A 23,229-nucleotide genomic window follows, 5' to 3' on the forward strand; every position below is an offset into this window, starting at 1 on the left:
TTACTTCATTTGAGTGTGTGTGTTTGTATTTTTCTCAAGTGGTTGGTGGTAAGGGAATCCCTTCTGACTGCTTGGGACACAGTACTTACCTCATTCCTGGCTTGTAGGTAAAGATGTTATAGCAGATACACACGCACAGTGGAGAGTCTGTTCATTGACAAGTGCAATGTGAAGAGGCTATGATGGGTAGCAGAGAGGAAGGAGGCCTGGAAATGTGTTCTGGCTACTACACACTGTGTTGGTAGAACTTCCTGGGGAGGAGGATGTGGTGTGTTTAGGGAATAGCTCTCCCTGCAGAGTGTGGCAGGCTGTGGGACTACAGAGCGGGGTCATCTGAGTGAAGAAGAGAGCACACCTGTAGGTACTGCACAGAAGAGATATTTTCCTTATTTCATTTTGCATCATGGTGCAGTGAGGCAGATATACTGTTCTAGTTCTTATGAGTGTGACCATCTGTTAAGAATCCGAAGAATTCTGGGGATTATTCATTAACAGGGCAAATAGGAGTGGTTGTTGAGATCTCTGTGGCAGCGTGTTCCTTTCCTCTCTTGCCTTAACCTTGGTGTTCCTTGTCCCAGTTGTGAACTTTTTCAATCACTTTGCTCTGCTGGTAGGAAACTATTGCTGGTAAAGTCTAATGATTAGTCCAACTCTGATCCATTCAGTGCCATGGGTGAACTAGGGTGCACAGCTGTAATCTCTAATGTTTTTCAGCTGATCTGTTAATCTCTAGAAGCAGAACTTGATTCTTTGGTAATTATGGCTGCTCATTTCAAAAGCAGTCTAAAATGTTTCCACACATGTTCTGTCTGTGGCAGATTCCTGCTCTTTCCTGGAAACTAAATGTGTCACACCTGTGAAGTTGTTAGGTGTCAAACAAGACATCCCCTCCTGCCAGACCTGACTTTGATTTAGAGTTTCCAAAGTAGTTCCTTTGCTGCTGGTCTGAGGACATCTTTATGGAGAAGAACAGTCTTTGTCTTTCTCTTCCTCAATTGCAGCTCTCCATTTTTAGCACTGCTTTAGAATGCTGATTTGCTGTATGCATTATCTTACAGCATGGCCAGATCTCCAGTGGTTCAGTACTTTTTTGAGCTTTTTGCTCACTTTATCATGCAAATGTTTCTCTAATAAAAGAAACTGACTTTTTAAAATTAAAATTGACAGTGATACTGCTTTTAAAAAATATATGCTAAAGCTTAACAGGCAAATAGATTTTTCATACTGTGTTTATACTATGAATTTATTAATTCTTTATTCATCAGAGCAAATTAGCCTTTTGTCCAGCTAAAAGTGATTTTTAAATTCCTGTTGTTTTCCTTTTGCATATTAGGAAAACGTGTGCATTTCTAGCAGAGCTTCTCTTAAATATTTTCAAGCTACAACATAGTGTACTGTTAATACCAGTGTCTTAATTTTTGCAAGCAAAGTAGCTCCATGTCCCGAATGTCAATCTACAGGCTGTTTTCAGAAATTCTTTTTAGAAATTACTCCTCTTTTCATGACTCAAAAAGACTAGCAGATTTTCTTCATAGTATTCTGTGCATATGCTGTACAATCTATAGTGAACTTTTAATATGAAATTAAAATGTGAAGTACTGGTTATGCGTATGAACGTGTAACTTTTTTTCTCATCTTGGTCTGAGTGCCTCTGCTTTATTTCCAGTGTCACTGTGGCTTTTGATGTTGCTGCCCTGAACCTTCTAATTGATATTAATCTTTTAGTCTATAAAATACTTAGCCTTTAAGTTTGCTCACAGCACATTTTTTCCTCTCTCAACTGTAATACCTAGATTGTTTTCAGAGAGGAATGTGGTACAATGTGCAGATTAGTCTGGAGCTACAATCCAGAACTCGTAGAAGGCAGAAAAGCAAGACACTTTCTTTTTTGTTCTTGATATAGAAGCAGCTCTTTGTTAGTTTTTAGACGTGAAGCTAACAGGGTGTTTTGAAAAGATAAAGTACTGTTTAGCTGGAAGCAGCTTTTGTCTGCCTGGTTAGACGAAGCACATTGCAGTTGCAAGGAAGAAAGACAGACCAGACCAAATTGATAATTATGAAAACAAACAGGCAGGAATACAGAGGAATGATAATCAGTTCAGACAGTAAAATAAAAGAGCTATTATCCTAAGATAGAAAAGGAAGCAGGAATGCATAAAGATAGAGACAAAAGTAGAAACCCAAAACACACAGTGAAGAGGTATCCACAAAGAGAAACTGAAATGTATTGTCAGAAGTAGATTAGTGTGACATGCTCTAATTAAAATACAATTTTCTAATTAACTTGTCCTGAAGACAAATAGGGAAAGTATAGTGTATTATACTGGTAACTTCTCATTAATATACTCATGGATGATTATGGTTCCCATAACTTTTAATGTAGCACATCAGGTAGTTCTTTGTACAAACACTGCAAGATATTAGTTTTTTCTTTCGTTTTTTGAAATAATTTACTTGGAGATACCTCCAAGTAAAACAGTGAATCATTTGAAGGCCTTGATCAGTATCTAAAAAAAAAAAAAAAACAAGCTGCATAATGTTTCATAATTCAGCTATTTCATAAGCGTTTTATAAAATCTCAATATGTTAAATAGTCAATAATGTTTTGTAACTTAAAATATTTAACTTCTTGAATAGAGTTGGGTGTAATGGGCACAAATTCACAAACTGAGTAAACAAGAACTGCTAAGATTGGTATTAAGTTATCACCCACATTTTCTCACTTGGCTTTCTGTAGACTTACAGTTTTGCGATTAAGTAAGTCATGGCTTTTTTAAGGTGATAATAAAATACAATATTGATAGCTACAAATGTACTGGGGCTTTTTTGATGCCAAGTGATTTGATTTTTTTTTCCCCTGAACCAAGACCTGGTTGCTGCTTTTCCATGCTCTGAACACTGGCATAGTACATATTTCCTTATACCAACCTGCATAAGGGTTAAGAATTTAGAGAGCAAAAGACAGCAAAATTGAGTTTTTATTCTCCCACTCACTGACTTTGAAGTTTAGACTGGCTGTGCAGCCTGGAGAAATAAAATTGGGAAAAAACCTCATCTTGAGCCATTTTTTCAAAAGTGCAAATAAGATCACTTGGGTAACTGTGGACTAAAATTGTGGTCAGATAAAAGTATGGAAGTAGTGATGAACAGTTGAGTCAATAGAGAATAAAATGATGGCAGAATAATTAATGCAAAGCATCCTCATTTCAAATAAAATGTTTTATTAAGTAGATATTGCAGATGTAATTAATTGAGATAGGTTTCTGAAATTGTAAGTCAATGTACTTCAATGTTTAATGTGATTCTTAAAACTTTCAGCTGTATTGTCTGGAGGTCAGTGAAATGGGAGACTAATTTGAAAGCAATTCAATGTTAATGCAGATAGCTAGTTTACATACTGTAAAGGAATAAATTAGTGAAACAGGATTTTTTTTACAGAATAATACCACAATCCTAGCTTTAAATGCAAGTAGAATTGCTTTCTGAAGGTCATGAAAGCTGGGAACATTAAACCTGTAAAAATCTCAATCTTGTTGCCTTTTTTTTTTGAAACTCCCACACTAGTCCAGTGTCTGGACTGGTAGCTTTGGGAAGACTAAACGTCCAGTATTTATGCTGTAGCCTGCTCATCCCTCTGAAGAGATCTCCCATGTTTTTCTTTTTATTGGTTCTTAAGGCTTGTTTGGAGAAAAAACAAGTGTCAGTAAGAGGAGGAAAGTGAATCTTGAGTTTAACCCGGGAGAGTCTGTTTTGTCTTGCGTGCAGCTTTGAGTCAGGTTCACTCTTGGCTTTGATGCTTCAGCTACTATTTTTGTAAAGCTTCCTGGTATCTGCAAACACACGATAAGTTTAGAGCTGCAAACCTGGAGTGTTTTTAACATTGATGTGTGGTTCCAGTAAATAATCTGGAAGTAAAATTTAGGTAGGTGACATTTGTTTTGGAATAGTCTGTTTTGACCTACTACAAACTTCTTGTCAAGTGTCAGATTTGTTTGTTTGTAATGGAGAGGCTTTGGACTGCATTCCTCTTTTGAGTGGGCAGTTTCTACATAGGGCCACCATCCATTAGCTGACATTAATCACTTTAATAATAGTCAGCTGCAATTGTAATAAAGTTTTTTACAAAAATTTTCTGCTCAGCTGGCAAGGGGTGTGGGCAGTTACTAGAAAAACAACAATATATATTTGCTTGGAAATATTGTTGAGAACATGCTTCATTATCAAGGTGTAGATAGCCAGATATTGTAGGATATGATTTTTTTTAATAACATTTTTCTGATCTCTAGTTAATGCAGTTTTCATATTTCTTATAAAGGAGCTAGCCAAATTACTACACTGATACATTTATTTTGAAATTACAGACCTAAATTTTATTGGAACTATTTGGTCTGTTTTCTTGTCTGTACAGCATTGCCTGATTTTTTTTTTTTTTCCATTGAAGACATCACTTGTATCTCAGTGCATTAGTTTGATTTCCTTTGTAGCAGTCTGGAAGGTTTGCTGTTTGTGTTCCACTTGAAAAGGGAAGTTTTTTTGCTTCATCGAGGCCCAGAGCTCACTGATGTGAGTTTCTGGAGAGAGACTGAAAGTAAATAAGTAAATTTGTGACTCCCCCCTGGAAGCCTTTCTCAAAAGGCCAGTCCTTTTTGCTTATTGGTTGATGTTGCCTTTATCTTTTGCTCATTTATCCAGTGGCTTTACAAAACAGTATGATTCTTATGACCACAGACTTTAATTCACTGGTTTATTGTTTATAGAGAATTTGAAAACTTGTGGAGCTTGTGGGATAATCCAACAAAGCTGTTTTTGCACAGAACATACTGTTTCTAGAATCACATGAAGAAGAGGAATTGAGGGGGAAAAAAGAGTTTTTGTTGTATGATCAGTGATGAAATGCTTGTAGTAAAGCATGATAGCTTATCATATGTAATTTTCATATTAATAGCAGATCTTGAAGGAAGTTTGAGCAGTGGAGTCCTTTTTTGTTTCAACAAAATATTTGGAAAGCCACTGTCTCTGGTTGCATGTTTGGAAACATAAGTAATGTGGTGTTCCCTAATGCTAATGAAACCTTAGCAGCAAATGAGAGCTTTGTGAGCTTAAGTAGGACAGCAAAGGCTTTGTTCCGCTGTGAGCTGAAGGAAGTCAGTTCTTTTTAATGGTATTGTGTATTGACTTCATGCCAGAAGCATCTTTTACAAACTACTTTTGGATGCTAGGTTAATTTTGTAAGAGTAATTACACAAATGAGTGAAGTATAAAAAAGAAAGGCTTCCTGAGCTTGACGTATTTTTACACATATTTGTAAATGTGGTTTGATGCCACAGCCTGGTCGTTGTCTGCCTATTCTCACACTCAAACAATGCATGTGCAGCTTCTCTAAAAGCAGAATCAGCAGCGTCACTTTATTTGACATAAGCTATTTCGAGTGGAAATGTCCAGTTGGTGCAAAGTGCGCATGTTAGAATAATGCGAGATACAGGCCATGGTTTCCCAAAGACATTGAAATCTTGTCTTCAGTCCCTCTCCCATCTCTTGGCTGTTTCTGTGGTTCTGTGGTGAAACATCAGGGAAAGTGGTTGTGATTTTGGTGGAGAGAGTGGTGCAGAGGCAGGTGGTATGCTTTTGGTGGTGGTACTTGCATGCCATTGGACTGAAGCATTCATGGCTGTGGTTGTTAGTCTGTGGTGTAGGATTCTGGGACCTGCAAGGCAGCACTGAGAGCAACCTTAATCTGGTTACATTATTTTTATTTTCGTTGGTTATATAGCTGTGTTCACCTGGTATCTCTTTAAAAGAATACGTGTTCCTTGAGTTTTGCAGCATTTTGTGGCATTTTTTTGATTTAGCTGTAGATCATCCAGCTGCACGTTGAAATTGAACTTGAGTTGTAGTGCTAGAAGTCTACATCATTCATTAGGTTCAGGCAAGCCACTGAGTCTGCAAGAGATAGCCTCTGATAAACAGCCTTCAGAGCTTTTTTTGTGCAAGTTAATTAAACTTTGAACTTAATTGCTTCCTTAGCTTTTTTTGCTTTTTATTTTTTAAGTTTACTGTGAAGTGTATTTGGGTTCAGCCTCTACTAGACACAAACTGATGTTTCAGTTACTTGTCTTTTTGGATTACTAAATAACTGCTAATTTTAAATGCTATTGTAAGCTGAAAATCCTTGATTTTGTCACTGTGGTGGATTATTGTAGCATAAAATGCAAGTATGTGTTAGACTAAAACTATTTGCTAGGTGGTATTTTGTACCTTTGTTTTCTCCTGCCTAATTCTTAACCCCCATATTTTCACTTGTTTTTTGACCTTTCAACTTGTCCTGACTTGTCAACTTGTTAGTGTATCCTCCACCTGTTGATCAATACAGAGTGCAGTGAAAGATTTGTTTTGAAGGTGGTTTAAGGTATTAAAAATTCTCCAGCCTTTTTTTTTGGAAATGTAGTTTGCTTTTGACTGTTTCTCCTTTTTGTTTTGTACCTTTAGTTTGAGATAACTTTCTTAATTACTAAGGACAGGTTTGCTTTCTTTGGAATCTCCTGTTAGAGCCGATCATGAGCTGTGTATATAGTTTTGATTTAATAAATTTTTTTGATATGCAGACTACACCAAAATTTATTCATGCTGCTGAAATTTATGTTATTTTTCTTTCAGTGGGTAATCCTAAGAGTGAGAGTAATTTTTTGTATCCAGTGAAATTACAACTTACTGCATTTCAAAGCTGCCAGACACCTCTTCTGTGAGCTGTCTGTTATTTATCTAATAGTGATCTTTGGTTGGGTCTGTTATCTTGGTGGAAAAGGTACACTTTTGAAATAAAGGGTTTTGAGAAGAAAGAAAGAAAGATTTGCATTGTGAAAGTGATGAAAGGCTGCTTACAGCTTAACATGCAAGTATTTAGAGCTGTTTTTATAAAAAGAGGTAGATCTGTTCCTGCACATGAAACCTACTGTTCTGATATATGGCTGATACATATATCCACATTTGACTGGTTTATAGCTTGAATGACTTCTACCCCAATAGCAAGCACTCCCTCAGAGCATAGCCTATAAATAAATGATGTGTAAATCTAGTGCTGATGTGATTCTTAACTAATTCTGGGTAATTTTGTTTCCTTTTGTTTTTAAAGGATCAGTTTGATAACTTGGACAAGCATACACAGTGGGGCATTGACTTCTTGGAGAAATACGCAAAATTTGTAAAAGAAAGGATAGAGATTGAGCAAAACTATGCAAAACAACTGAGGTAAGGTTTTTTTTCTTTGCAAGAGGATCTTAAAAGTTATTTAAAATCACTGTATCACTTGGTGGGCAAGTATGAAATGTCTAGATTAATGACTGTTTATCATTTACAGAGTGAATTAGATCACTAGCTTTTTCACAACAGACCAGTCCAAAACTGAAAATTTTATTTGGGTGTGCACTTGCTTGTTTTTGCCTTCTCTCCCACCCACCCTTCAGATCTTTGAACTAAAAAGGTTTAAGGCTTAAAATTAAAGATTCAAAACAAGGAAAACCATAGTGATTTTCTGCACTGACTATCAGCATGTTTGCTGTAAAGTGCATTATCCGTATCTACACTTGAGTGTGTATGTGTGTGCCTCTGCTACTAATTAATTTCTCATGTTGAATTGGCAAGAGCTACACTACATTGTTTTAAGAAATCTGATTGAAATAACTGAGTTGAACTTGAGAAAACAACAAGACCTTCCTGTCCTTAAAGCACACCCTTTCCATAGCAGGTCTTGTCCCTTTGGGTGAGACTGTAACCCAGCCACCCTTTGTCTTAGCTCTGTTCTGTAGCTGCCAAGTGAAACATCTTTTAGCTCCAATAGGAATTTCCCTTCAGGTATCATACAAGGAGAATAGCAGCCATGAAATGGCTGCTTCAGAATAAAGTTATTTCTTCAGAATAAAGTAGGTTAATTTTTAGCAGTGCACTCAGAGCTTGAAGAATAAAATTTAAAGACAGACACTCTCGTGAACTTGGCCTTCACTGCCATCTTTGCCTTCACCGTCAACTTTACTGTCCTGAATTCCTTTGGGGATTCAACTGAAGCTGCTGCCTACCCTTGTCAGACTGAAACTGATAGCACCATCTCTCCTGTGGTTTCTTCCATCATCTCATCATTTGCAAACCAGATTGTCACTAGATAGCTGAGAAATCCTTCCTTGTTAATACAGTAATGAGGTTCCCAGCTGAGGATATGGATGTTCTGTATCTGGGCTGCTCATTTCCTTTTTGATTTCTTTATCAGTTTCTTTTCACTCAGTTGTATATATTCACCTAACATAATAACCCATTGTTTTACAAATGAAGGATTTTTTTTCTTGGAAGGAAGAAAATAAATACCACTTTTCCAAAGCTGGTATAGAAGAACTTGAAGAGGTAAAGAAAACTTCAGAGCATGCACAGCATAGTTTGCAGCCCTGTTTTAATTTGTTTTCAGTTTGTCTGTTAAAAAATAGAGATATGTTTTATTTCCACAGATCTCTATCAAGATCTTTTCCTTAAATAGTATTAACAAATGCCATTTTGCTTAATTGTATTTAAAGGTTCATTCCACAGCTAGCAAGATGAGACTCCACATTATTACTTCAGGATTTGACTAAAAATAGTAAATTTTCTCTGTTCAGCATTTTACTCTGGGTAAAACTATTGATTTTTCTCAAAGTGTCTTTCAAAAATGAAAGCGTTTTGTCAAGTACCCCTTCTGTCAGATGGCTGGAGTGACTGTCCCTGTGCAGTAAGTATGACAGTTCTGGGAAGCACAGGTCTTGCTGCACACACGTTATACAGTGCATGCATGCACTTCCTGCCTGCTTCCCACGAGGGTCTGGACAGCACACACATCAGAGGGTGACTGATTTTCTGCCAGTAGACCAGTTCATGAGTTACTCTTTGATATTCTTGCATATATATTCTTTGGAGGAGACTTGACTCTTTAGTAGTGATCTGTCTCATGATAACAACTTGATTTCAGCCATCATTGCTCATGAGGACACTCACTTTTTAAAATTATGTAACATAGTTATGAGGCCCAGGGGGGATTGAGATCAAGCAAAATTTACACCTTCAGGAGAGTTAGCCAGCCTGCATCTTGCTCCTGGGAAGTTCTGAGAGAGAAGATGATGTGGGATGGACTGTGGTTCTGGTGAATTCTAATATTGGCAGCATATGGCCTGTGAGATAGATATTAATATCCCTAATGGAAATTTCTTGTATATCACTGTTTCTTCCTTTTGTAATGGAAAACTGTCTGAAAAAGAGTGTTTGAGAGTCTTTTCATAGTGAACTTTATAACTGAGATTAATAATCTTGGTTAGTAGAGTATAAACAGTACAGCAAGTGGTCACCTCTTGGTAGTTCTGTGGCTCTCTTAGTACTTGGATGGAAGACCAAGGAAAGCCAAGTTTAGTCAGGAGATAGAGCTAGTGATGTATGGTGGTATTTTTTTACTGTCTTGGTTTCAGTGTGGACCATGAACATCCTGTTGAGATCATTGATGGATCTTATTCTCATAGACTTAAACCCAAGGATGAAAACTTGAGTGAACTTTTCGTAAGTTTTCACTTATTAGAGTCAGTCTCCTGGCAGAAATTCACATTCACTTTATGTATACCCTTGCATTTTGAAACCTTTATTTTTCTTTATACTGTCACAACTTAGTGATGAGCCTTTCCCAGGTGCAACAGCCCTTCCAGCCCTTCTAGGAGAGGGCAAGTGATGCATGTACAGCATATGAGGGCCTGTTTGAGCTCCTCATATATTCTTACTGTATGCAGGTATTGCATCTCATGGTTGCCAAGTAATTCCAGAAGTGATAACTTTTCCAAATGCTGGATTTAGGTTACAAGTAATTCTTTGCTATTCTTCTTTGATACTGAAAAAATTACAAGAAAAATTGGGGAATCCTCAATTGTCTGTGGAGGAAAAAAACACCCGAGACAGCTTGTCTTATCTTTGTCTGCAACATAATGTGTTCTGAAACAAAAAAGGAAGTGTAATTTGATTTTGTTTGAGGTAACTTAATGGAAAATCTAAAGTTTTGTGTGGTGTAGGTCTCAGCTAATGTATTGTGTTACCACAAGGTTTGCAAAGGTTTTTAGAGGCTGTTACTGAGTTATGGGGATGTGATTCAGGACAAAGATATTGCAAGGTACATTAATACATTCCATTTTAATGATATGACTGTTTAATTTGTTTTTATTTTGTAATTGGAAAAAATGAGATCTAGTATGTGCCAAACTACTGGGCTCTAGACTGAATATTTAAATTGAATTCTCAGATGCTGGTTTTGACCAGCATTGTTTCTTAAAAGGGACAATGTGAAGGTCTGTTTTGTTCCACATCATTACACACAAAATAATTCTGGAGGTTCACTCCCTTTTCATCCTGTCTAAAGCATTATGGCACTCGAGCAGACAGAGGAGTTCCACTTTCTGTGATGTTAGGCAGTAATACAAGTTATACCTGTACCTGGAGGTGGAACTGCTGTGGAATAAAATTTCTGAATATGGTCAGCTTCTCTGTTGTTGGTTTAAAGCAAATAGCTGTGATTGTTTCTGAGCTGTTTGTTGCCCATTAAAATTATTCATTGTGATCTCTGGAGACATCTAGTTACTCTGATCAAATCTATTTTTATGTTCCTTCTGCATACTGTTGTGTTTAAGTGATATTTTTATAAATGCAGTATGAATATATGCATATGTCTAATGAAACTGAGACAGTTTCCACATTTTTATATGCATAATCTTGGAAACATTTTGAAAATGGGTGTAAGCTCAAATGTGAAGCTGGGTACACAGATTATCATCATGTGTGATCATTTCTCAAAACTCTCTTCATTTGATTGGAGCTGAGATTTTACACTGCTCATTACTATCCAAATATGGTTGTGGCAGTTTTTTTTTTTATAGTCCTCTTGCCATAAACTTAAACATGTGATTTCTTAATGGTTCCAAGGATATTCAGCTTTGTGAACTCAAAGTCCAGATTATACTTTTTAACGATTAATTGCTCCAGTCTTTCTGATGAGTTGTTACTAAACACAGTTAATTGTTATTGTTTTCACCCAGTCCATAAAACTGATGTGCAGTCACTGAAGACATCAGAATTGTATTGAAACCGTTACTTTACATATAAATAGGAAATGCTTTTAAGTAATTACTGCAATTTTAGCTACTTATGAAAGCAAATAAAGTTTGTGACCAGGCTCATTTGTAATATGATATAGAGGCTGTAGTGATTTAGGATAAGCAGATACCACAGTGCTTGAGCTGATGCCTTAATAGAAATTGTACTGTGTTGATGCTGCTGCTTCTGTTCTTTATGTGCTGCATTAATTGACTGAAGAATACTTAGTTTTGAGTTGATAACTGTTCAGTTTTATCAACTGAAGTGCTTTTTGAAACTTCTGCCTAGGTGACTGAGGTGGTACTTCTCTTAAAAATCAGGTTCCTGTCTCACTGGTGTTGACCTGAAACCAATTTTTACCAAGAAGTGAGATTAATAAAATTACAGGAGCAGCACAATCAGATGTGATTATTCCTGTATAAAATCTGCTACCAAATGGCTGGCTGTAGGACAGAGTGTGATAGAGGCCATCAAAACTTTACTACCAAAGATGATTAAAGTGTCATCAGCTGCACTTTTTGTAGGAAGGAAAGGCATTCATCTTATAGGTTTGTTTCTTACAGATTTGTTCCTGTTCTGATGATCAGCAATTACTTGTACAATTTTCTTCTAAACTAGTCCAGATCCATATCTGAATTCTGAGAATTAGGCATGGATTTAGACTGAAATGTCAGAGGATGTTATGCCCCCTTAGAAGTGTCATCTGGCTCCTCTTTGAAAGAATGCTTCACTCTTCAAATCCATGCTCATACTGGCTGCTTGTCAACCTGTGCTTTTTCAGTGATTCAGATTTAATATCTGTGTTTTGATTAGGTGTTGGTATTCACTTATTGGAAAGGCTGTCTATGCATAATTGTTCACATGAACACTGTCTTTTTCTTTGACCTTTAAAATCTGCATTTGCTTGTCATATCGTATTTATTGCCATTGATTACTGTACCTTGTGCTGTTAAATCCTGATCACAGTGTCTCAAACCTGTGTGTTCCTTTGATCCAAAGGTAGATGGGATTGACTAATGAAACTGGCAGTTATTAGGAGAAGGGATTATATAATATTTTTGTCTTTCTAGAAATAATTAGCAATTGCATTAAAGAATGAAACCACAACAGAAATCAGCACAGTAGTAAATAATCTGTATTTATGACCCTTCCCTCCTGCCGTTTTTGAACTCTATGGCTTTAGTAAGTGATTCTTTTCTCATTTTTAACAGCTCTGAAAATCTTCCCTTGAAAAGGCTCATGCATAGTTGCTTAGCTGCAGCATTGTATGTGTGTTATGCATTTCACCTTCTAAAAATAAGATGAATTTTAGGAATCTCCCATTCATTAATAAGTACTGAGGAACAAAGCAGAAATGTAAGGGAAAATGGAACACAAGAAAGTTACTTAGTAAATATTATTCTTTTTTTCCTATTTTGTTTATACATTTTCCTCAAAATGTCTGCATTTAATCCCTACCAAGTAGAATGATACAGCAGGCAGTGGGTTCTGGGGATAGAGGCAAGAGATTCTTACTTGAACTTCAGTAAGGAGGTTACTATTAAATGTGTAGATAATTTTTAAAAAGTCAGTGTTTATTCTCTTTCTTAGTACATACTGATATAAAAAGGACTGGACTGTCTTTTCCTAGTTGGGTTTTTTTGTTGTAGTCTCAGAGGGTATAGAAACAGGCAAAAGATCCAAGTTCACTATTTCCACACCAACTCCCTGCTCATATTCTGGTGTATACTTTGTGACTGGACATAATCTCACTATGTGGGCTTTTGTACCATAGAGATGACTTCTAGATAAATGGATTTGAGAAATTATACAAGGTTATTTTAGATGAAAGTAGAATTAGCACCTTTGTTTTAATGGTAAGGTAGTTCATAATTGTAACAACTGAAGTTAGAGACAGTGAGGTGAAATACACAACATGCATGCCAGATTTTTTCTCCTAGAATCTTCTCTTAACTCCTCCATTCTTTTTTCCTCTGCATTCTATGATAAGCAGGTAATTTCATATCAATGTTCTCAAAAATTGGACTGTGATACTGTGTTAAGTGCTGGTACTGTGGATTCTAGAGATTTGCTTGGTTTCTAAAATCCAGATACTTGCAAAGCTGATGGTAGGACAAAGTGTAAAATCTCTTTTCTGAAAAGACATGTTGCCTCTCCTGTTCTGGATGTGTCCTTATGAAAGATTTGGAAATACCCTGGTAAAAATCTTTGACCTGAATCTATACTCAGAGTTTACTTCAGGAATGGAGCTCTGTGCTCATGGCACAGCACACAGTGTGCACTGTCTGTGTGACACCGTGGTCCTGCGCTGGCCTTGGCCTTGTCTGCTGCTGCCTTCTGCATGCGGGAAAAGGATGTTAAATAACAAACCCTTCATTTCATGTCTAGTCACTGCAGTAGATGTTTTAAAATATTTACAAATTGCTCTAGGTCAAAGTGGTGTAAAACTTTGATAATACTGTAGATTTCAGCCTTATATTATCTAAAGGACCCTTATAAGTTGACAGAGGGAATAGATCCGTTCACAGAATATTAAACATAAACAATTTGTTCATGCAGTTTTCTATGTGTGTCTTCTCAAAAGAGATTCTAAAATAGCATCTTTTTTTGTTCTTCTTTAATAGAAATCTGGTTAAGAAGTACTGTCCTAAACGCTCACCAAAAGATGAGGAACCCAGGTAAAAATGTCCATTTCAAGTTCGGTGTGTAAAAAGTGAGAACTAACAGTATATGCTGTCCTTTTGTGGATTTTTTTTTTTTTAAGATAAAGTATTTAATTGGTGATGACAACAAAAGAATTGTGCTTGGCTTCTTACAGTTCTGCTATAATTCTTAAGCATGTTTATTCCTATTGGTATTCTAATGTAGTAGACATGGCAGGTTGTACTTGATCCCTTCCAAATTAATCTTTAGGTAACTGAAATTTTGAAAGCAGAAGTTTAGCTTGCTATGTACAGATTAGTATTGTTTTTTAAAGAAAAGCAAGCATGTGTCCTTAGGCTTTGTTTTTTTTGCTTAGTAATAGAGATTTTCAGTGCATTTTTATGGCAATATAAATGTAACCATGCATCTCTGTAGTGAGACATGAGTGTACACAAATTGTCATGTTATGGGCAAGAGGAACTCTTAAATGCTGACTTGCTTTGACTCTGAAGACAAAATAAGTGGGTGTCTAATGGTGGAAGAAGGAACAATTTGTACTAAACAACTTTATTTATCAGAAATGTGCTTGCTTTGCTGTCCATTCAATGGCCATTTAAAAAAAATATTTGAAAAAGCACAATACTTTCTTTTTTCTTTAGGGGTAAGTCTTAGGAAATAAAAAAAGTGGAAAGGTTTCAGGTTGCAGCCAGAGCACATATTGAGCAGAGTGCCTGAGAATTCACAGTAGGATTTCCTCTAGCTCTTTTAGCTATGTAAAGATCCTGGACCTGAGGGAATAAGCTTTCCAATGCTAGAGTGGCATTTGAAATTCCCAAAAGCCAAGCCTATGGAGATGGCAGTATTCCACAGTTAAAAGAGAGAAAGATGTATATTTTAATGCGGTGCCTGTTTTTTTTTTTCCTTTCTTCCCTTCCACACACACTTTCTACCCTTTGCCCCTCCTCTTCCCCCCTTTTTAGTGCCAGCCATAGTGGCACCTTACTTCCAGCCAAGAGGTGGGCAGGCAAACAGGCAGCTGTCTCCAGAGCTGATAGCAAACTTGTTCTGTAGAATGCATCGGGATGCATAGGAGTGGTATGATTGGCATGTTCCACCCTCAAGACTGCCAAGCACATCATCTCTGCAGCAAGCTCAGCCTCCGAGCCTAGGGACGTATGTATCCGTTCCCAAGCTCAGGCCCCTCCCTGGGCAGCTTAGGAGATACCACTATACTCCAGGGCTTGCCAGGTAGTATTCTTCTTCTTTCTTTTCCATCCACCAACCCCATGTTCTTGTAAAATGTATTTGAAGAGACATTGCAACATACAGTACATGCTAGGCTTAACATAGGCTTTCCCAGCTTGTGTTTCTACTCCTAACTCTATTAGCATTAAGATAAGGTTTATTGTAAAATGTCTATGATTTTTAAATTTAATCAGGAGTACAGACTATAAGAAAATAAGTGTATTTTAAAAAGCTGTCTAACTTTTTGTGTGTTTGTGTGCTTTCTGCAGGTTTACTTCGTGTATTGCCTTTTTTAACATCCTCAACGAGTTGAATGACTATGCAGGACAGCGAGAGGTAGTTGCAGAAGAAATGGGACACAGAGTGTATGGAGAACTGATGAGATATTCTCACGACCTAAAAACTGAGAGAAAAATGGTAATTTCTGTGGTTTTAAATTTGAAAATAGGATATCAGGATGTATGTCTTTTAATGAACTGATGTATTTGTTTACCCATTTTGATGAACATGGCAATACATAGGTTTTGTAATACATTTATAAAACACATCTAAGGTTTTTCTATAATGTTATATACTATAATACAGTTATTAAACCTAAAAATTATTACCTTGGGAAGGCAGTGCTTGCTAGTAACCTTTTTTTTGCCAGTGTACCACAGTATCTGTGATACAATTCTTGCATGTTAAGTAATGTCTTCCAAAGAGTACAGGTAGCTTGTGGAAGATACTGCACATCATAGACTGTCAACTAGAGCAGGGACTAATTAATGGTAATAATACTAAAAATATAGGCAAATTTAATTTATTTGTGGTGTTTTTAGCATCTTCAGGAAGGGCGAAAGGCTCAGCAGTATCTGGACATGTGCTGGAAACAGATGGATAATGTGAGTTTGTGTTTGGATTTTATTGCTGTTGAACTTAAATGAGATATACAGGCTGTAAGTGGAATTGTTTTCATCTGTTTTGCTTAGATTTAATACTTAGGTATATTACTAAATGTCCAAGTAATTTAGTAACATAATACAGTTAAATGTATTTATAGCTCCCTGGTTAAAAAAATCTCCTGTAAACAGCTTCTGTGTTTATGTTTGAGAGAAGCCTTGGCTTTTATCCAGCATAACCAGTATAAAGGAATCTGATTTTAACATGGGTACAGACTTTGGTTGCTTTTCCTTGGTCTCCTAAAAATGAGAGTTTATTTATATGAAGATGAAATCTTAAGTCACTGAATTTGACTTGGGCTTGAGGGCTTGTTCCAAGGTATATTCAAGAATACCAGTATAGACTACTGTACTTTCAGGAGGTAGAGTTACTGTTTAACAGATAAATGCAGGAAGTGAATGTCTCTAGGACAGACTGTAAGCTTCTTTTTCTTGAAACAAATGCTTTTAAAGATACGAAAATATAAAATTCAACCAAGTCTGTTCAAGATGCGTTCTGATATTCTGGTTGTCTGTTTTAAAAAATTATTATACTTTTGATCCAGGTTATTGTGAAGCAATAATGGAGAAGTGAATTTCTGTTTTGTTGTTGTGGTCATGACAAAGAGTTTAATTCATGATCAGAGGATCAGAATAGAAACAGATGTGGTAGTTTTAGATGTTATCTCTTCACCAAGATAGTTCCCACAGTTCAGCTCAAACAATACAGTGCCTTGTATTTACCTGAGTGCAAAGTCAGTCTTTTAAATACATTTAGATGCCTTTAAGAGACACACTAACCTCAGTTGCCTGACTTTGCTGTGAAGCAGGAGCTCAAAGTCTCAGTTGCAGTTTCTCTCTAGAGATGTGAACTTCTGCAACAATTTTTCCTACAGCCGTTGTCTTGACAACAGCCATGTATAGAGAACATCAAGTATATTGAATACTGCTGTCTGTGCTACCTACAGCTGTGCCACTTGACGTGAAAATACTGATGATGATTGTAGTGTAGATACATCCTCCAGACTGCCTTCAAAATAATTTAGTTGACCCAGTTGCTGTGCTAACAGTATGCTCCTTTCAAGGGACTTAGTGAATTTAAGATACTTAAATGGAAGCTTTGATATTTAGAATTCAGAATTAATGTACAAGTGGGAATAGTGGTTGTTGAAGCAGTAAGTTTGTGCCTTTTATAGAGCAAAAAGAAATTTGAGAGAGAATGCAGAGAGGCAGAGAAGGCACAGCAAAGCTATGAACGACTGGACAATGATACTAATGCGACAAAGGCTGATGTTGAGAAGGTAAGGGTGATGCCTTTTCTTTATTATCAATTGTATTTCATTTTCATGTTAATCATCAGTACTGAAACACTATTCACTGAATGTGTAACACTGTATATAAAATACCCTTACTTGTTATGTGCAAGATCAAAGTTCCAGTGATGTGTAAGACAGCACAGGATAGGAGTGTGCTTCAGAATCAGAATGGTTTGGGTTGGAAGGGACCTTGAAGACTCCCCTGCCATGGACAGGGACAGCTTCCACTAGATCAGGTTGCTCAAAACCCCATCCAGCCTGGCCTTGAACACTGCCAGGGATGGGACATCCACAGCTTCTCTGGTCAACCTGTTCCAGTGCTTCACCACCCTCATAGTGAAGAATTTTTTCCTAATGTCGAATATAAGCCTGCCTTCCATGAGTTAAAAATCATTCCCCCTTGCCCTATCACTGCCTGCCCTTGTGAAAAGTCCCTCTCCAACTCGCTTGTAGACACTCTTTAGGTACTGGAAGGGGCTCTAAGGTGTCCGCAAAGCCTTTGCTTCTCCAGGTTGAAAATCTCCAAATCTCAGCCTGTCTTCATAGGAGAGATGCTCCAGTCCTCTTTATGTTATCCTTTGGACTCTTCCCAGCAGGTCCATTTCCTTCCTGTGCTGAGGGCACTCCAGCTGGGGTCTCAGGAGGGCTGAGCAGAGGGCCAGAGGCAGCTCCCTTGACCTGCTGGCCACGCTGTGTTTGGTGGAGCCCAGGACAGGGTTGGCTTTGTGGGCTGTGAGTGCACATTGCAAGGGCCCCCAGGTCCTTCTCCCCAGGGCTGCTCTCAACCCATTCTCTCCCCGCCTGTGTTAGTGCTTGGGATCGCTCCAGCTCACACGCAGGACCTGGCACTTGGCCTTGTTAAAGTTCATGAGAGTCCCTCTGGATGGCTGTGCTGATTGTCTTCCTTTAACTGGCAGCTGTCTGCTATTGTGGTTTATAGGATCAGTCACTTCTGTGGGTTTTAGGATACACATTCCAGCAGTCTGGCTAAGGGAGCTACAGTGATCATTGCTTTCTCTGTATGTAACAAATGAGGTTTTGGAGTGTCAGTATATGTCAAGTCTCACATTCTTTATATTTCAGTTATAAGGATGTTGGTTTTGATGACTTGTGACTGCTGTTCTTGCATAGTTGATAAAATAATGCTGTGTGTCATTGAAAAGTACAAGACATGTTTAACCTGGTAACATTTTCCTGCTAGGCTAAGCAACAGTTAAACCTGCGCACACACATGGCTGATGAAAACAAAAATGAATATGCTGCACAACTACAGAATTTTAATGGGGAACAGCACAAACACTACTACATTGTCATTCCTCAGATTTACAAGGTAAAAGAATTTACAGATAAAGTATGTCTGATCCTTTTCTAAAGAAGAAGTAGACTTTAAAATTAAACCTCTGGGTTTTTTGATTTTAGTGGATCATTTTATGAAGAAATTACCATAATCTTGAGACAACTTGTGTTTTTCCATGAGACTGCTTACCATACTAATGCTTAGATTTCTAATGAAAATGCTTGGTTGCATTTTCTGTAAGATTTTATACTTTGTAAACTCTTTGTTTAAATATTCCTGAAAGGGTCTGGCAAAATGAACACTTGAGATGTCAGGGTGACAGAAGACATTTAAAATAATCATTCTAATAAGAGCTGATCAGTAGTTCTCAGGATCCTTGTGTGTGTGTGTGTGTGAACGCTCTGCCTGTGCAGGATCTCATGTATGGGTGAAAAATAGCTGCATTGGAGCAGAAGTTCCAGCACCCTCCCAGCCCCCAGTTAGTGTTCCATCAGTGCCACCAGCAATCCACAGATCTCTCTAAACCAAGTAAAAAAGTTAAAGATCAATACTTTGCATCTGAAGTGGGGATTTCTTGAGATGCTTTATGTAACTAATAAGATTTTTTTTAACATTCTTTCAAAAACATGGACTTTGCAAAACTGGAAAACCAGTTTAAAATAGTTGGAGGCATCAGGTGAGGAGAGTTCAGAAGTGTGTTGGCATGTACTTTCATCCATTTGGGAAAGTGATACTGAGACAGGGAGTAAGGAAATGGAAGGTGAAACACTGGTTTTATTTGAAGGTATTCAACTTAAATATGCTTGATATTTTCCAGAAGCACAAGTCAGTTCATATTTTTTTTTTAAAAATCTTTACTAGAAGGTCTAGGATTCACAGGAGAAAATTGCCTTGACTTATTAAAGAATTTTCTAATATTTTAACTGTTAAGCAGCACCATGGTAGGTCTGCCTTCACACACTGATCCAAGAACTGCAGTCAGCTCCCAGGAGAAATAGGTTGATCATTTTTGTAGCTTGCACCAGATTTTTGCTTTACTGCCTTTATTTCTCCAGGGTTAAGATCCATTATCATTGTAAGATACTACTCATATTTGTTGAGCTCTACAGTAAGAGCAGAAAGGCCTAGTCCTGTTTTCTCTTGGGACTACACTTTTATTACTTCATTGCAAGCATTTGGTGACATTCTGTGGGAAAACCTTGGAGAAGGGTTTAGCACGTCTAGGTGGTGGATTTTTCTTGGAGAGATGAAATTGAATATTGTTTGAGATATCTGCCTCAGTGTATATATAGGAGAGATCCAACTTCCTATCCAGTTTTTGATAACCTATTGGTATATGTTTTACTGATTTTAGGTTTTGTTTGTGATGTTTTCCATATTCAGGTGAAAATCCCAGAGCTATTATCTTAATAGTATTTCTCTTTAATTTATTCTTTTTTGTTCTGTTCCAGTAAACTTTTATTGCAAATCTTATGTAATGGTATTCTTCTCTTTATTTTCTTGCACACTGTTAAAGGAAATGGTTTGTATTTCAAATCAGAGTGTCTAAACTGCAGATAATTTAATTTTTTCTTATTTTTCCTATATTTTAAATAATTGATATTGCTTGAAAGGTATAATAATAAAAGCAACATGGGGATATTTATCACCAGAGAGGAATTACTTGGAACTAGAAGAAGCGAGTGAGGACATGTAGAAATCAGTAAAACTTCTTCACTGTGGTTTTCATTTTTGCATAAAACAAATACTTCAAACAGTTGCCTGTAAACACTGTACATGTGCTTTATAAAAGGAAAAGAAAGTCCCATCCATTACATGATTTTTAGAAATCAAAGACCATAAAGTCTTCATAACTATTGTACTGGGCATCCTAAGACTGTGTGTGAAAGGACTTCTAAGTTCGGTTTTTCTAAGCAAATAAAAATACTGGGAAAGCATAGAAATTCTGTCCTACACTGTGGTGACCACAGTAACTGCATGTGTCAGGATTGAGGAGGAAAGAAACCAGCAAATGAAAGCTTTATTCTACCTTTGCACTTGCAGCAACTTCAAGAAATGGATGAAAGGAGGACTATCAAACTTAGTGAATGTTACAAAGGCTTTGCTGACTCTGAGCGCAAGGTTATTCCAATTATCTCAAAATGCTTAGAAGGGATGATCCTTGCAGCAAAATCAGTTGATGAACATAGAGTAAGTAGAACTGAGTAATTTTTTAAATGTGTGTGAGCAATTGAACTGCTGCAGAAGCTGTGGAGAGGGGAAAGACTGACTTTACCTGTACAGTTATCTTTCTGCTGTCAAGTATTTGCTTCAAAAGTGTTGTGACTTCGATTTCAGCAGAAGGGACCACTTCTGCTTTTGTTGTCTGCTTTCTTTCTGCTTTATTGATGTAGTATAATCTAAATATCTTTGACACATTCTCATTGGGTGTGATTTTGGACATATTATTTTGGTTATCCTAGAATATCCTGCAATACCATGGTCAGTATTTTCCCCTACATGTGACATTAAAACATACAAAGGGTGTTCAGTTAACAAAGTATTCATTCTGTGTCATGTTTGATTGCAGCAGGTTCTGCCCTATTTTCTCTTACTACATTTAGTTTCTTAGATCTGTCTTCATTTCAGTGCCAATGTTGAAAGATTAAAAGGTGGAAAGTAGTTTGGCCCTGTTTTAAATTTGTGCTAACCCTTGGGAAATATTTGCTGGAATGTTCTGAATAGCAGAGTATGCTTTGCTATACACTCATGAACACTGCTGAGATAAAAGAATGTTGTTATCTTGCTCTATCCAAAAGTGTGTGTTTTGAGCTCACTCTTACTTTCTGTGCATCTCTGCAATTAAATGGAAAATTTATCGCCATTTTTTTCTCTCTGGTTCTTGATGGGTTTGCTTTTTAAACTCCTTCATGTCCTATGTTTAGGACTCTCAACTAGTGATAGACTGCTTCAAATCTGGTTTTGAGCCTCCTGGAGATTTTCCATTTGAAGACTACAGTCAGAATATTTACAGAACTATCTCTGATGGAACCATCAGTACACCAAAGCAAGAGGGAATGAGAATTGATACAAAAACTACAGTCGGCAAGGCTAAAGGAAAGCTGTGGCTATTTGGAAAGAAACCAAAGGTAACAATTAAGAAATTACTATTTGGAAAATTAAAATTTGAACATTGAGAGTGCATGGAAACAGCAATTAATGTAATTTTAAAAAAATCTTTCCCTTGCTTGCCCATATGTTTTAAAGTATGTGTAAGGAGATCAGAAGGTTTGAGTAGGTTTGAGTATTTAGCATACTAAAAATCAAGTTGTCACTGGGGAAGTTTTTCAGTTTTTCTTCTAGTAATTTGTGTCTGGGAGCATTTTTAATAGTTATTTGATAAAAGTAGCTTCCCATTACTGTAATGTTTCTAAGATTCTCTAGTTGCATAGGAATGGTGTTAGTTGTGAATGTAAAAATTAGGAGAGGGGAGAGTATATTTTGGAACTGGGCAGACTTCAGATCAGTCCGTTATGGCACAAAAAGCATCCCCCTTCTAAATGTCACATTTATATGTAGAAGTGTTGTATAGATTTTTATTACACCTGCTGCAAGTTTTGAAAACTCCTGAGGTTTCTCTGAAAACATTAACGTTTATAAACTGTCACTGGTAAAACATACTGTGGAAGCTCCATAAAGGTAAATGTCCTAGAAGAAATATTACTAGGAAATAGGTAAAAATATTCCTATGCTTGAGAAAAAATTGAAACCATGGAAATTACTACTTTGTTTTCTTATGAGTTACAATTAACACTTTCTGTGCAAGATGCTTTTGTGGATCAACAGAAGATTGTCAATACATGCATTAGCTATATAAATGAATGGAGAATATACATATTTAAATTTTATGCTTTATTTTTTTTTAATATTGGAGCATATCAGTGAGACATTTTAATGATTCCCACAAATTTCTGTGAGGTTATTTTAAGCTCCAAGCCAGTTTGTGTCATTTATTGCAGGAAACTATTCTTAGGGCTTCTTAATGGTAGAACTTATTTTCCACTTGATAGTATTCTGAGAAAGTAGGTCTTTACAGAAAGGAAGGATACAGCTGATTCTTTATTCCATCCTCAGTACATTATGTAACTCCAGCTGTGTGTTAAAACTGATTGTTTCCTTTTCATGGAATATGATTAATGATTCATAGCAGTTCACATGCATTAATACATGGGCATAAATATTGCATTTGTCTGCAGAGGTGGGTGAGATTTGACCTGTTCTGAAATTAGATCACAGTTGCCAGTTTGACCACAAAACATCTTTCTGAGAGTTTGGAGAGTTATGTACATGTACACTGATTTCAGCCTGGATGTTAGCATTTACTGTAATTGTAAGAAATCCCTTAGTGTGACGACAGCTGGAATAAGCTGACAAGACTTGCCCTACTCTTTTTTCTCCCCAGTTCACTCACTGTGTGTAGCATTCAGGGAGTCAGCCTTACTGTTTTCTCTTTGGAGTCACAGGTGTGACATGTGTGTGTACATACTATGTGCATCTCTTCCCTAAGGACCCGGATGAAAGATTTTGTCCCCGATTTTCACCTCTTTCTGGGGAGGATAGAGGAGCACTACAAAACAGCAGCTGGAAGCAAAATATTTCCTGAAAGATACATATTTAATTCCAAATACTATTT

The 23,229-nt window shown here is 36.9% G+C and overlaps 1 protein-coding gene across 3 annotated transcripts in view; it reads left to right on the plus strand.

The window, feature by feature from the left end:
* Nucleotides 1-23,229, plus strand: part of FNBP1L (formin binding protein 1 like) — a 57,645-nt gene that overhangs the window by 22,116 nt on the left and 12,300 nt on the right. For all 3 annotated transcript variants that reach the window (XM_053950640.1, XM_053950638.1, XM_053950639.1), the window contains exons 2-9: nucleotides 7,130-7,245; nucleotides 13,761-13,814; nucleotides 15,294-15,441; nucleotides 15,846-15,908; nucleotides 17,141-17,245; nucleotides 18,462-18,590; nucleotides 20,601-20,747; nucleotides 21,482-21,685. In XM_053950640.1, coding sequence (XP_053806615.1) covers nucleotides 7,130-7,245; nucleotides 13,761-13,814; nucleotides 15,294-15,441; nucleotides 15,846-15,908; nucleotides 17,141-17,245; nucleotides 18,462-18,590; nucleotides 20,601-20,747; nucleotides 21,482-21,685 — 966 coding nt within the window. The remainder of the gene's footprint in view (nucleotides 1-7,129; nucleotides 7,246-13,760; nucleotides 13,815-15,293; nucleotides 15,442-15,845; nucleotides 15,909-17,140; nucleotides 17,246-18,461; nucleotides 18,591-20,600; nucleotides 20,748-21,481; nucleotides 21,686-23,229) is intronic.

Source organism: Vidua chalybeata, chromosome 9 (genome assembly GCF_026979565.1).
Source record: "Vidua chalybeata isolate OUT-0048 chromosome 9, bVidCha1 merged haplotype, whole genome shotgun sequence".
NCBI classification, from domain to species: Eukaryota; Metazoa; Chordata; class Aves; order Passeriformes; family Viduidae; genus Vidua; species Vidua chalybeata.